This window comes from Takifugu rubripes, chromosome 10 (genome assembly GCF_901000725.2).
Source record: "Takifugu rubripes chromosome 10, fTakRub1.2, whole genome shotgun sequence".
Taxonomy (NCBI): domain Eukaryota; kingdom Metazoa; phylum Chordata; class Actinopteri; order Tetraodontiformes; family Tetraodontidae; genus Takifugu; species Takifugu rubripes.
The window spans coordinates 6,651,699-6,671,552 of NC_042294.1; the positions used below are offsets into that span (position 1 = coordinate 6,651,699).

Sequence of the window (19,854 nt, forward strand, 5' to 3'; positions counted from 1 at the left end):
CTCCGGTGGATTTCATGTGGTGTTTATTTGTTGCGTTAGTGTCCTTAGGGCTTCTGTGTTCACAGAAATTGCTGTAAAACATTAATGTTGATCATCTCTCCGCTCAGGAGCAAACTAAACATGATTCTCTTTATTTTTTTATTTGCCCCCCTCTCCCCTCCCTTGTGTGTTTGTGTGTAGTATGTGGTGGTTACAGTATGTCTGAAGGCTGGAATGGAGACGACAGCTTGGACCAGGGTAAGAACAGTAACACGCTCTAATGTACTATGCCACATGTGCTGCATTTTACTTGGTTGCCAATAAATAAAAAGCTTTACAGACAGGAAAAGCAGGGGGGGAGCTGTGGCTCACACTGTTCGTCTGGTGGTTTCACTAAACTCCCTTTCTCAAGTAAAAAAAAGACAAACCCTAAAACTTTTGTCCAAGTGCCCAGCATGCTAGCTGGCTTCTCTGAGGACGTCCTCGCATTCACACACGAGAGCTAAAAGAAATGCAGGCGGCCTGTCGCATACTTCTGGATGGAATCTCGGCAAAGATAGGATTACAGTGCATGTGTGAAAGTGACGTCGGTGCTATTTCACAGTCACCAACACGCATTTGTCAAGTCCTAAGCTTTAACAGATGTCTCACATTTGCAAAGATGATTTTGATTCATAAAAATATGAAAGAGCTAATGGTAAAATGTGCTTAACTGCTGGTGTTAGTGGGATTTTCGGGGGTTTAAAATCAGTTTCCCATGTTGGGTATGGAGTGCCCTGTGTATGTTGCCATCTGTAGGTAAATAAAGGCCAAATAAATGCAGCTCTGCGTGTCCCTGCGTCACCGGTTTTCCTCCTCGGTCTTCACTGGTGCCCTGAAACATACAGAATACTCATCAATACACGATTGAAATAAGCAAAAAAACAGCTGGATGTTACAACAAAAACGCTGAAACACCACAGGGAACCTTTAAATGTGGAAACTTAAGATGCAAAAGATGAGTGAACATCATCGTAGCTCAGTTAAAACCCAGAAAAGGAGAAAAACAGAGCAGGGAACAGTGAGATTACCATCTGTTGGATGAGGAGTGCGTATAGAAACATACACGTAAAAGAGATTTGATTTAATATGGTTCACTTTACTCATAAGAAATATCTTTTTACACTTTTCAACATCCAGGATATTTACTCTGGCCTGATCATCTGTTACATTAATCATATAGAAAGGGCAGTAAATCAGTTTACTGTGATTTATGCCCCTCTTTTGCTTAATTGAATGATTATGTTGATAGTATCATCATACGTCAGATCCTACATATAATCCAGACACTTTGTGTCCAAATGAACACGTCACAGACGGGATTGGACCATTTATACTGTTGGAGACGGAGGGAGAGAGATTTGCGGTACGGACAGAACGGCGCTGACACTTGTGCGTTCAGCTGTCCTCACAGCCAACAGCCTGGCAGTAATGAAGCAGACTCCCACTGGAATTCACACAGTGTCCCCTTACAGCAGATCACAGAGAGCGGGACCAGGGCGGGAGGGAAAGGCTGCTCATATCCGGATGAGCCGCACGTCTAGGTTCCTGACCTCACGCCACCTCGCTTCTCTGTCTCTTAATCTCCCTGTGCACTTTTTTCCCTTGCAGTTCTCTCACCTGGCAGTGTGGGGAAGCATGATTCTCTGGATGGTCTTCTTTGCCTTCTACTCCGCCATCTGGCCCACCCTCCCCATCGCCCCCGACATGCGGGGCCAGGCAAGTCAAACGTTTCACTAACCCGGAGACAATGGGGTTAAAATAACCCATCATCTGCCCCTCAGTTGTTCCTGGTGGACAGTGAAGAAATGTGCCAGCACATTTACTGAGTTCATGTAATCAAGGAGTTCTCTTTTAACAGAGTTCAGACGTAATTATGGTCTGTTTGGTCACGGTGCGGAATGGTGCACTTATTACTGGGGGTCAGGAAAAGAAAAATCAATTCCTATGCTGCTGATTCTATAGAGCGGATATTGGGTCAGGAAATTGAGCAGAATGAAAAGCATTCAGTGCTTTTTAAGGTCAAATGAAGACATTTACGTCAGCATTCAGGCTGATGGCTTTTCCAATGGGATTTGATATTAAGACATCTCTTGTCAAGTTTTAGTTCAGGATGCTTTTTATAACCCGGGCGGCGACTGTGGCGCCTTCCAGACTCACCTCTTGGGTGTTCCACGTCGCCTCAGCTGGAGCCATCGCAGAGATTTATGTCCGCCGGCCCCTCTCACCAGGCTCCCTGCACCTGCTGCATGTCACCCGAGCTCCGGGGCTTTTACGGCCCTTTGCGGAGGTGTTGACTCAAGAGATGGACCTGCTGCTGCTGCTGCTGATGACGATGATGATGATGATGATGAGGGTCAGGAGGTGGGGGAGGAAGGGATGTTAGGTCCTTGATTGGGAGCAATTGGGGACTGGACAGAGGTGCCCCCGCTAAGTAGGTGGAGGCCCTTGGAGTGGGCAAAGGAAGTAGGTTCTATCTAGTGTCTATTCAGTTAAAGTCCGAAATCAGGAATGCAGCCAAGCCTCCGCGCAGCTGCCAGTTCAGAGACATTAAACACCACCAGCCCCCATAACTACCAGATTAACTCTCTTATTTCAGCTTCCTCTATTCTATATTTCCATCTGTCTGGGTGGGAGGAAGGGGAAGTCTTTATGTCTGCGAATCCAGTTCCGTGCAGCTTCGCAGTAAATAAATACATTTACGAAGGTCGCGCCTTTACAGTTCTTCATCTCCACTCGGCAGTTGGATTTAAACAGCAGAGACAGATAATTGAAAAGCAACTCAAACAGACATGCTGTGTTTAAATTATACTGGGTTATATAACTCCAAAATTATAGTTTTATCTTGAAAAACCCAGTTCTCTGAACTAATTGTTCCCAAGTGGGGAATATAGCAAATGTCTAATTGTGGAATTCAAATTTAACTAGAAGTATTTTAAGTGGGTAAAGTATACCATGTGCATTATATAGCTGAACATTTAGTTTTCCTGGCAGGTTTTTGTGGCGCGACTGTATGGTTCATTCAGTTGTGGAAGGTTCTGGTCACACTGTCGATAACAGAAATGTCAAGACAAGAGCGTCCACTTTGTTTCTGATGTTATCCAGCTGAAGGGGACAGAGATTCCAGAGATTTACGGTTGATTATCCTTGTGTAGCTGGAGACTAATTTGTCTCTCCGTGACACATGACGTGCATGCTGAGGAAAACTAGCACTGGGAGGGAAGGAATTGGAGAGTCAAAGGAAAATTGTTGGAATCATAATAAAACAATAGTTGCCTGGCGGGTGCCACAGGATAAAGAGAGTTGTAGGAGTGAGAGGAGAGGAGACAGACTGACTGACACATGTAGACAGTGGTTAGATACCAGATTAACCCCTGGAGACAGACGGAGGGCGGGGGTCAAAGGTCAGCAAGGCCAGCTGCATCTGGCCGCATCAGGTAGGGGGGATTTTTGATTACTCACTAGTAGTTTTGAAGGGTGTTTCAGCTCGGGAGGTGCTCAGATACAGCCTCTGAGAAGGCAGTAAAGTATGCAAAGGCCTCTGTTCTTTTTTGTTTCTAACTTCGCTCCACTTTTTTCCCACATGTGTTTATCTGAGCTCGGGAAAAAATGACTCAGCGGCAAAATTAACGGAGTTTCTGTGCTGTCATTGCAGGCTGGCAAGGTGATGCAGTGCTGGCACTTCTGGCTGGGCCTGGTCTTAGTGCCCACCATGTGTTTACTCAAAGACTTCACTTGGTCTGCGTAAGTGGAGCACGTTTTTATAAATATAAGGGGGAATCCATACATCCCAGCGACGTGTTTACATTACCCACACTGGGCGCGTGTCAACTCTTTATTTAATGAGTGCTCTTCACCGGTCTGTCTCGCTGATTTTGCTTCGCAGCATGCGACGCACTGTGAGGAAGTCTCTGCTGGAGGAGGTGCAGGAGCTGGAGGCTCAGGCCGTCGACCCAGGAGCAGCTGTACTCAGAGACGCCAGCAGCCGCAGGTACGGCCACAGGAGTGACTTTGATGTGTTTTAACATTTAGGATGAATGCATTCATTTATGTGCACAATCACATAAAGGTGATATTTATACAGTATATAAAGAAGTTTACTCAAAGAAGCTGAAGAACTTTTATTTGATCATCTCTCCACCTTCTGTCATAGAGTTGATTCAATTCAAACTGGCCATTTTAAACCTCATAAAGGTTGCGGGACATTAAACTGTAAAGGGACACCTGATTCAAATTACCAGCCAAGTCTTTGATTGTGTGTGCGTGGCGCCGTCTGCAGCGCTGATGCCAAGACTGAGATCCTGCCGTAGCGCCACAGCCGTCACGTGTTGACTGAGGTAGCCTCTGGGTTTGCACTGTTCTCGGGCTACTCTGGAATGACCCTTGTGTGTTTCCATTCATGCTTCTTATCTGTTTGCCACTTGTTCCCTGTATTTTTTTTCTTTGTGTGTCTATTTTTCTGACATTGCATCTCTGGGTTGCTTCTCAGGTGGATCAATTTGAGCTGCTGTACAGCCCTGGTGTGTTTCCTGACTGTGTCTGTAGTTCTTTTACTGCGGTTTATCTGTGCCTGGTGTTTTTAGAGCTTTGTTAGAGCTGGTTGTGTTGTGTAGTTTAGCGTAGTATACGTATATTTAAGTAGTTTTTTTATGGGCCTCCTTCCTGTCATCCAAGAAGATTCGATGTGCCTCGCCTGTCCAGTGTTTGAGCTAAGCTAATTAGCTTAATTTAGCACTTCACTTTCTTACTACTGCTCACAAAATCATAAAGAGTGTCTATCTTTTTAAAAATTGAGAAAAAACATGAGGGACCAAGTTGGTAATAATTAATCATTATAGTTTTTATAATAAGGTTAGGAATCTGTGAAGGAGTAGCCATTATAGGTAGGTCTAGGACTGAAGTGTGGTGACCATGACGCTGACCCTGCTTTAATCCCGGAAACACGCAGGCCTTCTACGTAACAAAAACACAGAAATAAAATAGACGTGGGCAAAAAGCAATGGAGCGAAAGAGAAGCGAATGTGTGTTTGTAGCTTTTTGGATGGCGGAGAGGTCTACACGGGAATGAGAACAGGGGGAGTCTTATGGGAAGAATTCAAATGAGGCACATTCTCCAGACCTTATGAATCAGAAGAAATATAACCACAGAGGACACGTCAAGGTGACGCCGATGTACGAGCCTTTATTTGACTTGTACAGTCACCATTGCATCTGTCTTTTAGCAAGTTTCAACACTGCCATTTATCTAGCAGACATCTTTTGTTTTCTTTCACCCAAATTCCCATCTGTAACATAAATTATCAAGAAATCCAACTACCTGATCCAAATATTAACCCCATGAAGGCAGGGTTCCTCTGATTCCCCTCTTGGGTAAATGGAACTCCCCATTAGAAGATAAATGTATCTCTTTGCATTAAATAGTCCAAAAAAGAGAAACTCTGGCGCTCTCAGGGGTGCAAGCATTGTTGCGTTCCTGTGCAGCGCCTCTGTGGAAAGACCTAAATGTCGGCATTGATGATGTGACGGCTCGAGAGAGAAGTATCTGTGTAAATAAAGCCTGTGTGCGCGCATTAGTGCGCAATATCTGGAAAAGGTTTAGTTATTTTTGGTGGCTGGAGGAGAGGAGCTGCAACGGCGTGTGGTCTCCGAACAGAGAATTCAGTCTTCTTCTTGGAAAGAGAAGCACTGGGAGGAGGGGGAATAGGGGAGCATGGCCGTCCAGTTACTCTGCAGCCCCTTTATGACTTACTGCTGGATTAAACATGATGTCAGGTACAGTCAGAATCACATCAGCCACCTACAGGATTTCTGACCTCCGGTCTGCTGACTCACAAGCGCCGTGTGTCTGTGCTAATGCCCGAAAGAAAGATTATCTTTTGAAGGTCTGTTTTTAATCATCCCGCAGCTGAAAATCAAATATTGTGTCAGGTCTCAGAAGAGCGGTTAAATCTGCCACAGCTCATAACTGGGTGTTAAGGAAGTCAAGTGGTTCAGAAAGTAGCGAGCGATTGTTGCGCAGCGGCGTTGCAGCCTGGATTCTCTCTTTAACGCAGCTTCCTTCTCTCTGCAGTCTAAACGAACGGGCCCGTCTGCTGACAAGAGTCTTTAGGAAAACACCTTCGAGCGTCGGACGCTCAAACTCAGTGCAACAGACGGTGTCGCGTAAGTATCGTTAGCAGCGTGCACAGCCCCCTGGCGCCGCTCGCCCGCCATCGACGAGAAGAGAGCGCCATTCCCAACGCTCACGACCACAGCTCGGGCCCCTGCCAGTGTAAACTAAAACTGGAGAGGAGGAGATGAAAGCAGGGTGATGTGGTGGTTGAGAAGCTAAACTGGTTAATTATTATGACTGTTGTTTAATTAAGCGTATCAACCGTTCGGCTGGGAAAGCGTGGGAGGAAGTGCTTTTATTTCATGTAGCAGTATTTAGCCAGGAGCGCGCACGCATTGTTAGCAGAAAATTAGAAACCCCCTTACATACTTAGGTAATCCAACCTTACAGTCCTGTCATGAATACAGCCTTTGTTCCCCTTGTTGGGCTGTTTTTTCTATATATTTTTTGTGGTATGTGGTGGAAGTTAATGTATATTAGCGCTAAAAGTTTTCCGTCTCTTCTTTCTCTCCGTAGACGGTTATGCTTTCTCTCAGGAGGAACACGGCGTGGTGTCCCAGTCCCAGGTAGTGCGCTCATATGATACCACCCGCCAACGCCCCAGCATCTAGTCCCACCCCCGACCGAGGTTTTGGCTCACCTTGGCGATGGCCGTCGAGGTGACAACCGCAGAAATACTCACATGACACCCTCACACCGCGTGACCAGCCCCTGCTGTGGCCTTATCTGGAGCTATGACCTAATGGGGGAGGGGGTCACGGTAAGGCACGGCGGCACGGAGGGACTGACCCAGAGACGGACCCGGGACGAGTTCACGGAATTAACATTCTTTACAGTCACTCGAGCTGCACAAGCATGAGAATCATACACAGGCATGACGAGTCGAGCCCAGAGACTGCTGCTCATAACCCTGCAGACTGGGTTGGCTTCATGTCACCGCGTGTACGTGTGTGTGCGCGCGTGCGTGCGTGTGTGTGTGCGTGCGTGTGTGTCTGATGGCGTACGCGTTTATCCCAGTATCCGTCTTCACGCCTTGGCGCTCCTGTGTTTGTGTGCATGTGTATGCATTAGCTACCACGGTTACCTCTCATCTAAAGTCTCGAGCTAAGCTAATCCATCATCATATGCAGGGTGGGGAGGGGGGGGGGGGGGTCAAACCAAACACACAGAGGGAGGGACCAGAACCAGGGAGCGCCAGAGCTATGCACCCTTGCTCAGAGGCTTCCCGTCACCTCTCGACCCGTCGCAGCGCTGCGCCAAACTGCCGTGCGCCGCAGAGATGCAACTAAGGCGGAACGCCCGCACCCGAGCAGACCGCCACCTCGCCGCAACCTCTCCAGCTCCAATGGGACGTCCTCTTGCTTCCTTCCCTTGCTTCCTTATCATGGCCGTAATCTCTGTAGAACATCTGTCTTTAAATATTTAATTCTGTTTCCTGTTGACACGGCGAGCCTGACATCAGAGCTTCCACCTTTCTGTCGGATTTCCACTATTTACTGGACTTCTTCGTTGTCTTCTTGTTTATTTAAGTGAACTTCAAAGTGTACGTTTGGTCTTTTAATTCATGTCTGTTTTTTTACTCATACACGGAGAGTTTTAGAGGAGCATTTTACTTGAACTAGCGCTAATAGGCATCCAAAGGGATCTGATTATGGAGACACTCGCCAGCGTGTGTTTTTCTGCCTCGGGGATCAGTCTGAATGTAGAGACCACTCTGCTCCCTGTTGAAAACTTTGGTTCAGGAATGCAAGGCTGAAATGTTGGGAGGGCGGGGGTTGTCCATCTGAGTCCTAATCATTAAATCTAATCAATCCATAGTCTGAGTCGACGTCTCTGTCTCTTAATTAGAAGCCGTCCCCTCTGTGGGAAGGGTTGGACTATATGATTTGATATCAAACCTCTCCCACGCTCCCTCTCTGAGCTCAGGAGAGTCACTGCGGACAGACCATTAGCCGATTAGCCCACCCCCACCCCCCTCCTCTCCTTCCAGCGTGCTGGAGGCCAACTAGAGATCCCATTCCCACCCACCTTCCTGGACGCCGCCCAGCCCACAGCCCGACTACAGCTGCCCTGGGATGGAGGATCCATTGGAGGTCACGGCTGAACAGGAGCCAGAATGCCATTTAGGCTTTTGAAATCCCCCCCCCTCCCCTCCCCAAAAGCTGCAGCGGAATCCGCACAGAAAAAAAAAACCTCAACCTCAGGTGAGGTGACGTCATTGGCTGTGACCTCTGTGGGTGGCGGGCTGTCTGCGAACGGCTGTAATTAGCATTTAAGCATGAAAGTGTTTGTGTTTGCAGGGGAATTAGAGAGTCTGAATCCATCCAGCAGCAGCATTTCCCTGTGTGTACGCGTGTAAATCGGGGCTTCCGCTCAGAGCCAAACCAATCCCACCTTTCATCCCAGTTCCACTTGTTCCATAGAATCCAGCTGATAAACCCCCCAAACGCATCAATTTATATTTAGAAGTTCATCGTTTTATTCCTCCTGCCCCCCAATTGAGCCTTTTCCTACAGATTTTATACAGATTTTTATTTATTTTTTTGTTACAAATACAAATCTGCCAAATCCTTGTGCTCAGAGCACAGCCGAGGTGCACAAACATGCCGGTGGTTTCAGAGCCGGAGCAGAGCAGCACATTCCTCAAGTTGCACATTACTGAGTTGCCGACGAGAGCGCAGCGCCCTGGCCGGAAAAATGCAACGGCAAAATGGGCTTTGCCCCCCCCCCAGATTAAAGTTAAAAAATAAAAACACTCACTGGGACTGTTTTTAGTGGGAAAAATTGGTTCCAGGTTACTGTGCTTGAAGTGTTAAACACACACACATACACACACCTCTCACATGAGCAAAGGGGGCAGTTGATGGAGGCCTCCTGTGTAATTAACTCAGAGCTACCTCACACACACACACACACACACACACACACACTTGTCAGCTCCATTAACTGCCATTTTCATTTTTTCTGCTGTGGTATTTATGTGGTTTTTCCTGTCAAGGGGGGGCAATAGGGGGGGTCTTGTATAGGATATAGGCTGCTTTAAATGTTCTGCAGGGAGACGGAGGCTGCCTTCCCCATCACGCCACCTGCGTTTTCCATTACGCCTCTCTCACGTCTGGGCCGCCGCGGCGTGAACGTGGCGTGCGGTCGCATTCGTTTGGCTCCGGTATCCACTGTCGTCACGTCCGCTGCTATACATCAGCGCCGCGTCATTCACTCAGGCGTGAGCCGGGAACGCGCATACGAACGAGGCCTCGCGGTTTCCGTCGCGCCACCCGCTGCCAGATGTGCAGTTTTGTATTTGCAACAACACAGAAAAAAAGTCATTTATCCATCCGTCCCAGGCCGAGCTCGGCTCGCTTAAAGTTGCCAGGAGACCGTACGCCGCACACGAGAGCCGGGGAGGTCGCGCCCGGGTGTGTTCTGTGAGTCCTTGACCTCCCGCTTCCACTCTGTTGATCTCTGGCACAGGCCTCACAGGCTCAGCTTCACAACGATGTGACAGAGTGGTTTGCAGGACGACCCCTCCCCCCCCCCATCACACAGTCACTGCAGGGTATTTCTGGTCACCGGTGACACTGGATCCACTGGTGGGTGGAGGGCACGGGGATTGGAGGGGTCTGTACCCTCCCTGGGCGTCCAGGAAGGCCGCGGGAGGGGACACGGGGTGGGCGTAGCCGATGTACTGTGGGTGCAGGAACTGTCCTTGATGAGGCATGATCTGCGTGGCCTGCTGACAGTTGAGCACGGAGAAGTTGGTGGGCATGTTGACGAAGACGCTGGCGTCGGGGGGCAAGCAGCAGGAGGCCTGCGCCCGCATCAGGGCGGGGGCGGAGGGGCGGGGCACAGCGGCCGGGGCAGAGGAGCTCGACGAGGTCGCCGTGCTGGACTGACGCGATGACGAGCCCCTGGAGGTGCTCGTGCTGGCCATCATGGGGATGGTCTCCAGGAGTCGCCCGCTGCCAGACCCACTTCCTGTTCCTCCCCCCGATGACAGCTCCTGCTTGGGCCTCAGGCAGCGGCAGCAGCACACGGCGACCCCGGAGCCCACCAGGATGAAGGCCACAAACACAGAGCCCACGATCAGGAAGGGCACGTAGATGGGCACTGCACAGAGAGGAAGTTACAGTTAGAACATACATCCATACATCAAATCAAACAATTCTGCAGGGATCCGAACAAAAGACGCGAGCAGAAGTTGGAGTAAGAATGAAAGGTGTTCTGGGTCCCCGGGGAGCCCAGGGCTCATTAGCAGTTATTAACTTTGTTTTGATCTGTTTTAATCCTCAGCACCCTACTGTTTCCCCCGCCTCCTTGACCCTGCAGACCTGTGTGTGTGTGTGTGTGTGCGTGTTTGTTCGGGTGACACCGACAGCCAGTTATTAGCAGATCCCACCCCCCACCCCGGCTCTTTATGACCAACTCTTTGAAAATCACTCGCTCATGCTGAACGCAGCTCTTGGCCCGCGCTTAAAGGACGGAATTACCGCTGAATGACTTAAGGCAGCTGAAGGGGCGGCGAGCAGCGGCGGGCCAAGTTTATTTCACTGACCTTTTCTTTCTTTCACGGCAAAAAAAAAAAAATCAAAGTAAAATCAACAAATCAACCTCAAAATGCGCTGCTCTTCACCGTAAACAGCTCGTTTCTCTGTTGTCTTTGTTGCCAGAGCACCAAACTCCCACTAAACCATTTTCTTTTAAATCATTACGGAGTAAATGGTTCTTGGCAGAGACTGACTGGTGTGATGAGGTGTTCCTCATAAACCGTTCCTTCTCCTTCTGGCCCCGTGCAATCACCCCACCGACACAATGACGACCGTGTTACAACCTAAGTGATTAGTAGTGTTTTATTGTCCCCATGGGGCGCAGTTGTTTTCCACCCTGAATGTGCCCACGTCTCCTGAAGCGTAACCGTACGCCAGAGAGAGGGAGAGGTGGCACCCGGCTCCGGTTTCCTATTGTCTGTTTGAAATGCATCCGTAAAGCGCTGAGAAACTCTTCAGAACAGCCATCAAAAGTAGCGGCGTATTAAAAAGGATTCACTTATGACGCCGGCTAAGAGCTCGGGGATGTTCATCTGCCGAGGTGACAAAAGACAAAGACCAGGGGCCACATGAAACAGACCGAGGCCTCCGCCAGGCCGGCGCCTCACATCTGCACACCTTTCTGTAAACAGGTCCTGAGAAAGGAATCTCGGAGAGAGCCCTTAATCTGCACTTAACTCGTCTCCATCTTAATATCTCAACTTACACTCCCCCCCTTCATGGATGACTAAGATTAGTGATTAGAAACAGTATCTTGTCTTTTATCGCACTGTGAACACTCTCCAAATGCTGCCAGGGGCTGATGAAGCAGCAGCGGGGATGTCTGTTCACCACAGGTGCATCCACATTTTCTCTGAATCCTCTCCTTTGCTTGATGCAGAATGTGACATTATTGGATTCTGGCTAACGCTACTGTGCACAAGCAACATTTTTCTGAGTTCTAACTGCTTTACTCTAAGGCGATTAGCCCAGCATGTTGGAAGGTCACAAGTCTTTGACGTCCAAGGCTGGAATGAATTGCTGCTCCAGTTTAAACGCTTACCTCACGCTCCCGTTTGGCAGTTAGCTTGAATTTTCAGTATTAGCTTCATGCACTAACAATAACGACTTGAGCTAAAGTCAGGGGCTGAAAAACAATCCTAACAGTGATGGGAAGTAAATCAGTTTCATGGCAACAGATCTTTTCCTGTGCAACATAAAGGGCATTTTAAAGCAGCCTACAGTTTCGGGCATGCAGAGCTTCATCCACGTGTGAGTTTCTCATCATTAGCACATGCAGACCCTCCCACTGTTCTCTCTTGCACACCTGTTGCTGCAGCAGCAGCCCTGTCTCCCTTAAGTTCTAGTTGGGGCGCAGCCTTCATGGCTGGATTCTGCCTTGTCTGTTGCGGGTATCCCACAGGCATTCTCTTGTTCCTAAATACCATATGTTCCTCTGTGCAGCACACATTAATAATTTTCTGTAAACCCCACTGACGTCCCATGTATCATTCCCTGGATGATTTATTGGCTGCAAGTGCAAGAAGGAACAATAAAATACTGTTGGGAAAACTGATTTTCTTGAGCTTTTTTGAGTCACACTGGCTGGGGGCCAGTGTCTGAAATGCTTATATGTCTTCCAGTGGCGATAAGGAATCATTAATGACGGATTACCTTCAGGGGAAAAGGCCTTTCTCAGATGACTAAAATTTGCTCTGTTTCTGGAGGACTCTTATCTCCTTGTTGATCTTTAATCCCAGCTGTGATGTGGCTCCAAGGATCTTAATGGTAGATTAATTTATAGGAATGTAAGCAGGATGAATGCCCAAACAGGGTGGAGTATACTTAGTCTAATCACTCCAAAAGTTGTTGTTGTTTTTTTTTTTTTAAATAAATAAAGATTTCGCCTTTTTCGCCTCTTTTAAAGGCAGGCTTGCGGGATCACTGCTGGGTTTGGGATTTGACGGAAATCGGACATCGTGATACAAAACGCAATTTGCGTGTGTGTTTCAGTGTATTTTAGTAGCTGTCAGCGCCTCCGGTGAGCCACCGTCCAAGATCCGGTCAAGTCCAAACTCGATCCCCGTGGGGACGGCGTGATCTGAGCCCCAGCCCCTTCTTGTACCACCACGGTCCGGAACAAACACTCCTATTTATAAGAGCAGCAGCAGACACGGTCTGCCATTTGTGAGTGCAGTTAAGTGTTTTTTTTAAGGGGGTCTGCTCCTGTCTTCCCTGCAGCTGTCGTTGCCAACGGGAGGAGCCGGCAGATCGAGCCCAAACTGGGAGATCCTGCCGTACTGTTGGGTTTACGAGCGGAAATTAAATCCCGTGATGGCTCTGCGTTTACGCATGGCGTAAACATGCAAGGGTGGAAATAAAAGTTTACCTCAAAACATTGTAACTGGGACATTTTTACCCCAAGAAACATGTCCTGTTCAGTTAAACTAAAACGAAACAGTTTTGAACAGTTTCTGAACACCTTTAAAAACTGCGTGACTGGTGCTTTTATTGTGGTAGTCTCCATATCCCCACATGCTCTATCTTGGATGAAACAGTCGTACGTCAGCTTAAGTAGTTAAAATAGTACTGCTGTGGCCTTGTACCTGCATCCGACTCCTTATTGTCCTTGTTTTCTGCCCCGGGTTTCTGAGCCTCCTGGTCGTTCTCGCAGCTGCCCTGATCCAGCCGCGCGTCAACGCTGGAGCAGCAGTAGCGCAGCTCGCATTTCCCGCAGCAGATGATCGCGTCCTCCGCGTCGATCTTCTCCGGACACTGGAACCCTTCTTTCCAAGCGCCTTGGGAGTCTTGCCAGCCGTGGCAATACTCCCCGCTGGCTTTTACGTCGATAATGACCAAGAGAAGGGTCACGATCACGGTGACATACGTCGGGAATCCTCCTCCGTACATCCTCGGCCAGGTGGCCGCACGCTGGCGCACTGATGGAGAATGAAAGGATTTAACTCCTCGCGTCAAGCAGACTTAGTAAGTGGAGTAATAAGGTGGGTAATTGCAATATGGGGAGTCGAAGGAATGAAGTGAAGGAGAAGCGGTCCACTCAGAAGCTGTCATGTATTTGCAGAAATCCCGTGCGTAATTCAGTTCCAACGTCTCCAAATGACTCCGCAAAAGTTGCTCTCCAAAAGTTACACGAACCACACCTCAAATAAATTTGTCCCGGAAAAAACACTGATCTTACAAGTCTATTCAAACCTCCAGAACTGAATAATCTCCTCTTCGGATACCGTCACGAAGGAATTCATGTTTCCTTTCGCCTCTTTAAATGGAATCGCGCAAACGAGGAACCCACCGCAGTATTCTGATCTAGGCTGCTGTCACTTCACGGACCCCTCACTGGCAGAAGCGTGCGCAGAGAAAACCTTTCAAACTTTACGGGCTCCCCTTGCATTCTTCAGCGTCAAAGCCGGAGGGGGGCAGGTCTGGGTCAGATGGACCGATCCAAAGCGCGCAGTCTACGTCAGAATGAGAGGGGCGTGTTAAATGTCACGCAAACACGCATTTAAACTAAGCAGAAGTGGTAATGACTGTTGTAATTAGTGTCACAAAACCAGGAGTAAAATTCTATTGATGACTGAAAAGGTTTTGATCCCCCCCCGATCATTTTTAATTCGTCATGTTCACGTTAGTCACCTGGTGAACTGACATTCGATTCTAACCGACAAACTATTTATCAGTTGAAGTTAATGCGATTTATGCAATTGAGAGACTTTAAAATTACTTAATAAGCTGTGAGCTTGTATATTTTGTGAAGACCAAAAGTTGCGCTTCCAGGCACCTGACCCGCTATTACTTAAGGAGATACGGCGACATCTAGTGGACAATTACGAAATCACTCCTCTGCAAACATTTTTAAAAACACTTCTAAAATTTTGTAGCATTTTTGTGGCCGCGTTTATCTATATTAAGTCATTTTTCACACACACTAAAATGTTTATTAACATATTTATTAAACGTAAAGCGTATTACATGTAGAGGCTTTACAAAGGAATACAGCTACAGGGTAATAACACCACAACGTTCTTCAATGACCCTGAACTTTTTCCAAGTATATTATATATTTTAAATACATATAAACATCTACACGTTTATGGTTATGTATTTCTATTTAACTACATTTAGTATTTCCGTTTAGTATTCCCGCTTCCTCTATCTTTCCCGGTATTTTATTTCCCATCATGCTTCACGGTGAAGCGTTGCCCATAGCAACAGTAGAGGAAGTGACGTTGGATTATGAACGCCTTGAAAAACGTCATTCAATTTTTGAACACAAAAAACTCTGAAGTGAAACGTGAAGGTAAGGTTAAAAAAACCTATTTTATGTACTTTATTAGTGTACGAGTATCTTGCAGTTAAAAGAATATTTTATGTAAATGGCTAGTAACAAATACTAGCATCGCTGGGTCGACAGTTGCTAACTTTTGGGGGGACGCTTTTCTATCAGATTCTGTACCAAACACAAGTAAACAGCTGACCACGCGTTTATTACAGAGATTTAACCAATATGTAATGTTGTCTTTGACCAGATGTCGTCTGCAAAAGTTGGGCGTCCACCACACGGCAAAGGAAAACGAGTTGTTCGCATAAAGAAGGCACCAGCTCCTAAAAAAGAGTGGGTGGTGAGTTTTGAGAGTTTGGTTGTCTTGGAAAACCAGTGGTGCATTAAGGCCTTCTTGCAGACCATTTAGGTTTGACATTTATCCTCATAATCTGCTCGAAGAAACGACCGCATTTTGAACATAATTTCCAGCGAGGTGGTCCTTCACAGTCTTCCTTGTTTGTTTCAGAACACTGTCAATGACCTGTCTGTGTACAAGCTGACAAATGCTGAGCTGGTAAGGGAGCGCTACCACTCCAGTCAGACATCAGCCATTTGACTCAAACCACTGACACTGACTACATTCTTCCACCTCCTATGTAATTAAACAAGTATTTCTTCATCAGAACCACCGGCACGAGATTCACAAGTCCCATAACAAGGCTGCAGCTCAGTGGGAACTGAAAGAGAAAGCTTTTAAGCGCCGGTTTAGACATATTGGCAGCCCTGCTCCTTTAGACCAGGCCAGCATCAGCATCATCAGGGAGGTTTGTGGGCTCCTATTAACCTTTTTGAGAGAGTTTTTTCCTTTCTGATTGATTGGTAAGGATGATGATGTGGTTTTACTCCTGCAGGTGTTCTCTGATCAGCTGCTGTTAAAGGATGTGCTCGCTCGTTCAGACAGAGCCCTGGCTGTGGTTAAGGACTTATTCGGAGATGCTCCACACATGCAGACAGGTAGAAACTGTCTGCTTCAGTCACAGAAATAGAAGCACAATTTTATTGTTAAATTGTTCGTTTGGAAGATTTGAAAGATGTGGTTTTGCAGGACACCCCAGTGTGACAATGGCTCCAAAATGTGACTCTGACTTGCCGCCGCCTGAGCATCAGAGGGTAGAACCTCCTACCAGACTGTCTCTGATAGGCCAGCAGGTCTGTAAATGCCTCGACATATTCATACATATGTCACACTTTGATATTCTTAAGTGCAATTTTTTTTCTTCAGGCTCTAAATGAAGTAGATGTTTGGGAGGAAGAGTGCAGTGATGAAGATCCCTGCTCTACTGCCTGTTCAGACTGTCATGTAATCCAGAGGTACTGATGTCTCCATTAGCAAACGGTGGCTGCGTCTGCAATTTGAGAATTGAAATTAACCTGATTACTGCTAATGTGTCACATTTTGCAAAAATGGGATTGTAATGCTTTTGTAGAGCCAATCTACAAAAAATGAAGGCACGTTCCAAAAAAAAATCAAGCCAGCAAGTTAAAGACAAACCCAAGTCTGAACATAGCGACGGAGAGGATTTTCTTGCAACCCCGTCCACAGCAGGCAAATCACCAAATCCCACAGGTAGGAGTGTGTCCTCAAAAAAAGGAAGTTAAACTAAGACCATAGCACAACTCATCCCAACTTTTTTGGCAGCGCTTAATGCCACAGTGACTGTCCAGCGTGTTCAGCCCCGACAAAACCAGTTAGAAAAAGAGAAAGAGGATCCATCAAACCTGGTCTCTCAAGTCCTGAACCCTGAGCTAACTCTCAACAAGTCAGGTAATCTTATAATGGAGTCTTTTATTCATAATGTGCAATAATATATTGGCGTATCATGACCCTGTGGCTAAATTAGCATGTATTTTTCAGGAAAAATCCAGAGTGATCCACGCAGGATCAACAGAACACGTGTCTCTCAGAGTTCAGAATTGACTGGCTCATCTGTTTCATCTCTCAACGGAGACCAAACCAGTCTTCAGCTGCTGCAGGACATGTTGAGCCATGTGGAGGCAGAATTGGACACTGTCATTCTTGACACTGAATCAGCCCCAAATAGACAAAGAACACATGCAAAACAAGGTCTGACAGGGTTCTCTGTCGCCTTGGTCTCCACTCTGGGACGTTTAGTGCACCTTCTCAAACAGGTATGGCATTTACATACTGTCTCATGACCTCTTTGATCTGATATGTTAGTTTCATACTTATCCATTCATTAAATGTCCCCCTGTACTGTCTGCAGAGGGACGAGGTGATTCACAAAGATGTCCAGGAGAGACAAAGACTTGAGGAGGAGTTGAAAGAACAGCGAGGGCTGATTAATGCTCTCACCACTGAGACGATGACCCTGAGAAAAGACGTTGCCGCCCTGCAGGTGAGAGAGTACATTGTCTTAATCCACCACTGTTGGTACGATTGCCCCATTTGAGAACACGCAGGCCTGCAGCGCCCACACACAGCCAACAAATGCTGCTTCCTTTTCTCTGTTTCCTCTCTAGGCCAGGTTGCAACAACAGACAGCTGAGATGGAGCAGAAGTTGGATGCCATGGCAATGGTGATGGGAGGACTTGGAGCGCTGCAAATCCAAGATGACATACACCAGGAGCCCAAAGTCAAAGCTGCGGGTCTGTGTTAAACAGGAATACAATATTCCATCAGCATGCCTGCCTTTTTTTTCTTCGTTTGAAATCAACCAATCAGCCAGTGGACCATTTTGACCAGTTTAAATCCTAACTGGTGCATAATTTTGTCATTACATGTTGTAGTTTACCAGCAGACGCCGGCTGCTGAAAGAAATCCCCAATCAGGACGATCATGTGCGTCCCCAGCCGTGCTCCTCTCCCCACCTCGGCAGGGACATAAATGGCAGCAGATGCCAGGTAAGAGCCCAGTTCAGATCTGATCTTAGTTTTATATCCTGCCATATTCACCAGTTCCATCTCTGTCCTCGTCTTCAGTGACCGGTCCTGCACCACCACACCACGCCTGCGGGTCGGCCCCCAGTCTGGCCAGCCTGCCGCCCACTTCCTCAGTGTCACAGATTGCAGACTTCTCTCCAGAGGCCATGCTGGCTGAGATCACCAAAATTAGCAGAGAGAACGAGGCGATCAAGGCCCAGTTTAGCCAGGCCAGAGACCTTGGCCCGGCATCTGGAGGAGCACCTGACAGTGAGCAGAGAGGGCAGAGGGCCAGCAGTGCAGGAAGCTTCACGACACAAACCGAGAGGAGCGGTGGTTTGAGGAATCACCAGGGTCTGGCTACTGAAGGACAGATGCTACTTACACAGGTTAGATGGAGTCTTGTAACACACATCATTCTGTGTAAAATTTCTTTTTTTTCCTCTAAAATATACATTTTCTGCATCCATTGGGCTTTTTATGAAATACAAATCTATTTTGTTGCATTACTAAGCCACAAGGGGGCCTCAGGCACTCACTTCCGGATTGATCATAGCAGCCTAATGTTTCTTGTGCAGGAATCATCGTCTAACCTCTCTGTGAACAGTATCGAACAGCGCCTCCTAGAGATAAACAGGCAAAGTGCCGCTGCGAGGGGTCGACTGTTGGAGCTCATTGAGCAACAGAAGCAAAACGCCTCATCGGTAGTCTCTCCCTGTGCCTCGCCCGTCCCTGCTTCTGCATTCAGTCCACAATACGCAGGTACAACGGCTTTTTCTGGCATTCCGGATTTGCATCAAAACACATTCACTTATTCAATCATTCACAGCTGGAGGAAGAAGTCCAGATGCGTCCATGATGCTCCCAGAGAAGGCATTTCTGTCACAGACCGGCAGACATGCGAAAGAGTTGGTATCCATTTTAGTGTGTGTGTCGCTATCAGGCTAGTAATTAGATTGAAAGTCTCATAATGGGATCTGCTTTGTTTTTCAGATTTGGCATCCCTGGGGTGTCCTCGCAGAGTTTTAGAGGAGAGCAACGTGGCAAAACACAGGTACACTGACTGACATCATTGGGTTTTAAGTTTAATATGATTTCACTACCTGTACAGTCTGGCCAGGCTCACCTAAACCCCATATCACACCCTCCTTTTTGTCCCACTACAGATGGACAGAGAGAGACATCGAGAGGGGTGGTTTTCTCTGTCTTCTCACATGAGATGAAGAAGAATCTACCTGAGGAGCTTTTACGAATGTACTTTTTTCATGTTTTTAAATTCTTTTATTAAATATTGAATTCTATTTGAGACCCTCTTTCCCTGACTAATGAAATAGTTAGAAAATGGTGCTTAGGTGTGAAAATACTTATACAGTTTTAGTAAACGTGTTGACACTTCAGGAGTCCTCAGTAATTTTAACATCGTGTAATTGAGTGTAGAAGAGAGGAGAGTGAAGCGGTTCAGCTCGCACCATCTTTAAATTAAACAGGGTGTGTAATGACAGAGAGCATCATATTTACAGCCGCGAGTGTGATGCGGCGGCTGTGGCTCGCAGATGCTGCACAAGCTGTCCACAGAAGAACTTTGTCTCGTTACATGTTTCTCCAAACTGAAACCGCTTCACCGTCTGGTGTCGCCTCTCATCTCCGCTTTGCTCCCAAACGGAAGCCGAAGCGCTGTGTTCCACCCGTTCTGCTGCTTCCACAACGTTCCGCTGCACAGACCAGTGAATGGGACCGTTTGGCAGGTGTCATTACAAGCTGCTCTGTAACCGAACGCTCCTCTGTGCGGTTTTAGAAATCCAAATTAAGATGACTTATTTTCGGGAGTTTTGCATTTTTCCCTTTTTTGCTGGGGGGGGGGGAGGGAGGTGATGCTTAGTGGGAAGAAGAACCCTTCTGGTCTCCAGTCACGCCAAGAGCACATTGTGGGCTGCAACAATGGTCAGCAGCCAAATCAAAAGGAGTAAATATTGGAGATAAT

The 19,854-nt window shown here is 47.3% G+C and overlaps 3 protein-coding genes across 6 annotated transcripts in view; 2 read left to right on the forward strand and 1 right to left on the reverse strand.

Annotated features, from left to right (window-relative positions):
• atp8a2 (ATPase phospholipid transporting 8A2) overlaps window positions 1-7,949 on the forward strand; it is a 34,655-nt gene extending 26,706 nt beyond the window's left edge. For all 4 annotated transcript variants that reach the window (XM_029842783.1, XM_029842784.1, XM_011607873.2 and 1 more), the window contains 6 exons: window positions 181-237; window positions 1,630-1,737; window positions 3,674-3,762; window positions 3,905-4,009; window positions 6,089-6,180; window positions 6,647-7,949. In XM_029842783.1, the coding sequence (XP_029698643.1) occupies window positions 181-237; window positions 1,630-1,737; window positions 3,674-3,762; window positions 3,905-4,009; window positions 6,089-6,180; window positions 6,647-6,741 (546 nt within the window). In that variant the 3' untranslated portion in view covers window positions 6,742-7,949. The remainder of the gene's footprint in view (window positions 1-180; window positions 238-1,629; window positions 1,738-3,673; window positions 3,763-3,904; window positions 4,010-6,088; window positions 6,181-6,646) is intronic.
• A 636-nt stretch (window positions 7,950-8,585) lies between these two features.
• Window positions 8,586-14,089, reverse strand: shisa2b (shisa family member 2b). Its single transcript, XM_003967956.3, has 2 exons — window positions 13,260-14,089; window positions 8,586-10,237 (listed from the first exon to the last, which is right to left on the reverse strand). The coding sequence occupies exons 1-2, from the start codon at window positions 13,561-13,563 to the stop codon at window positions 9,669-9,671; spliced, it is 873 nt and encodes a 290-aa protein (XP_003968005.1). The 5' UTR covers window positions 13,564-14,089; the 3' UTR covers window positions 8,586-9,668.
• Window positions 14,090-14,850: 761 nt separating this feature from the next.
• spice1 (spindle and centriole associated protein 1) lies at window positions 14,851-19,174 on the forward strand. The gene is made up of 18 exons (XM_011607872.2): window positions 14,851-14,968; window positions 15,198-15,290; window positions 15,459-15,506; window positions 15,616-15,756; window positions 15,844-15,946; window positions 16,038-16,141; window positions 16,215-16,303; window positions 16,420-16,559; window positions 16,632-16,757; window positions 16,848-17,122; window positions 17,218-17,349; window positions 17,474-17,600; window positions 17,742-17,855; window positions 17,934-18,262; window positions 18,452-18,635; window positions 18,703-18,781; window positions 18,867-18,927; window positions 19,040-19,174. The coding sequence occupies exons 2-18, from the start codon at window positions 15,198-15,200 to the stop codon at window positions 19,094-19,096; spliced, it is 2,202 nt and encodes a 733-aa protein (XP_011606174.2). The 5' UTR covers window positions 14,851-14,968; the 3' UTR covers window positions 19,097-19,174.
• Window positions 19,175-19,854: the final 680 nt, after the last annotated feature.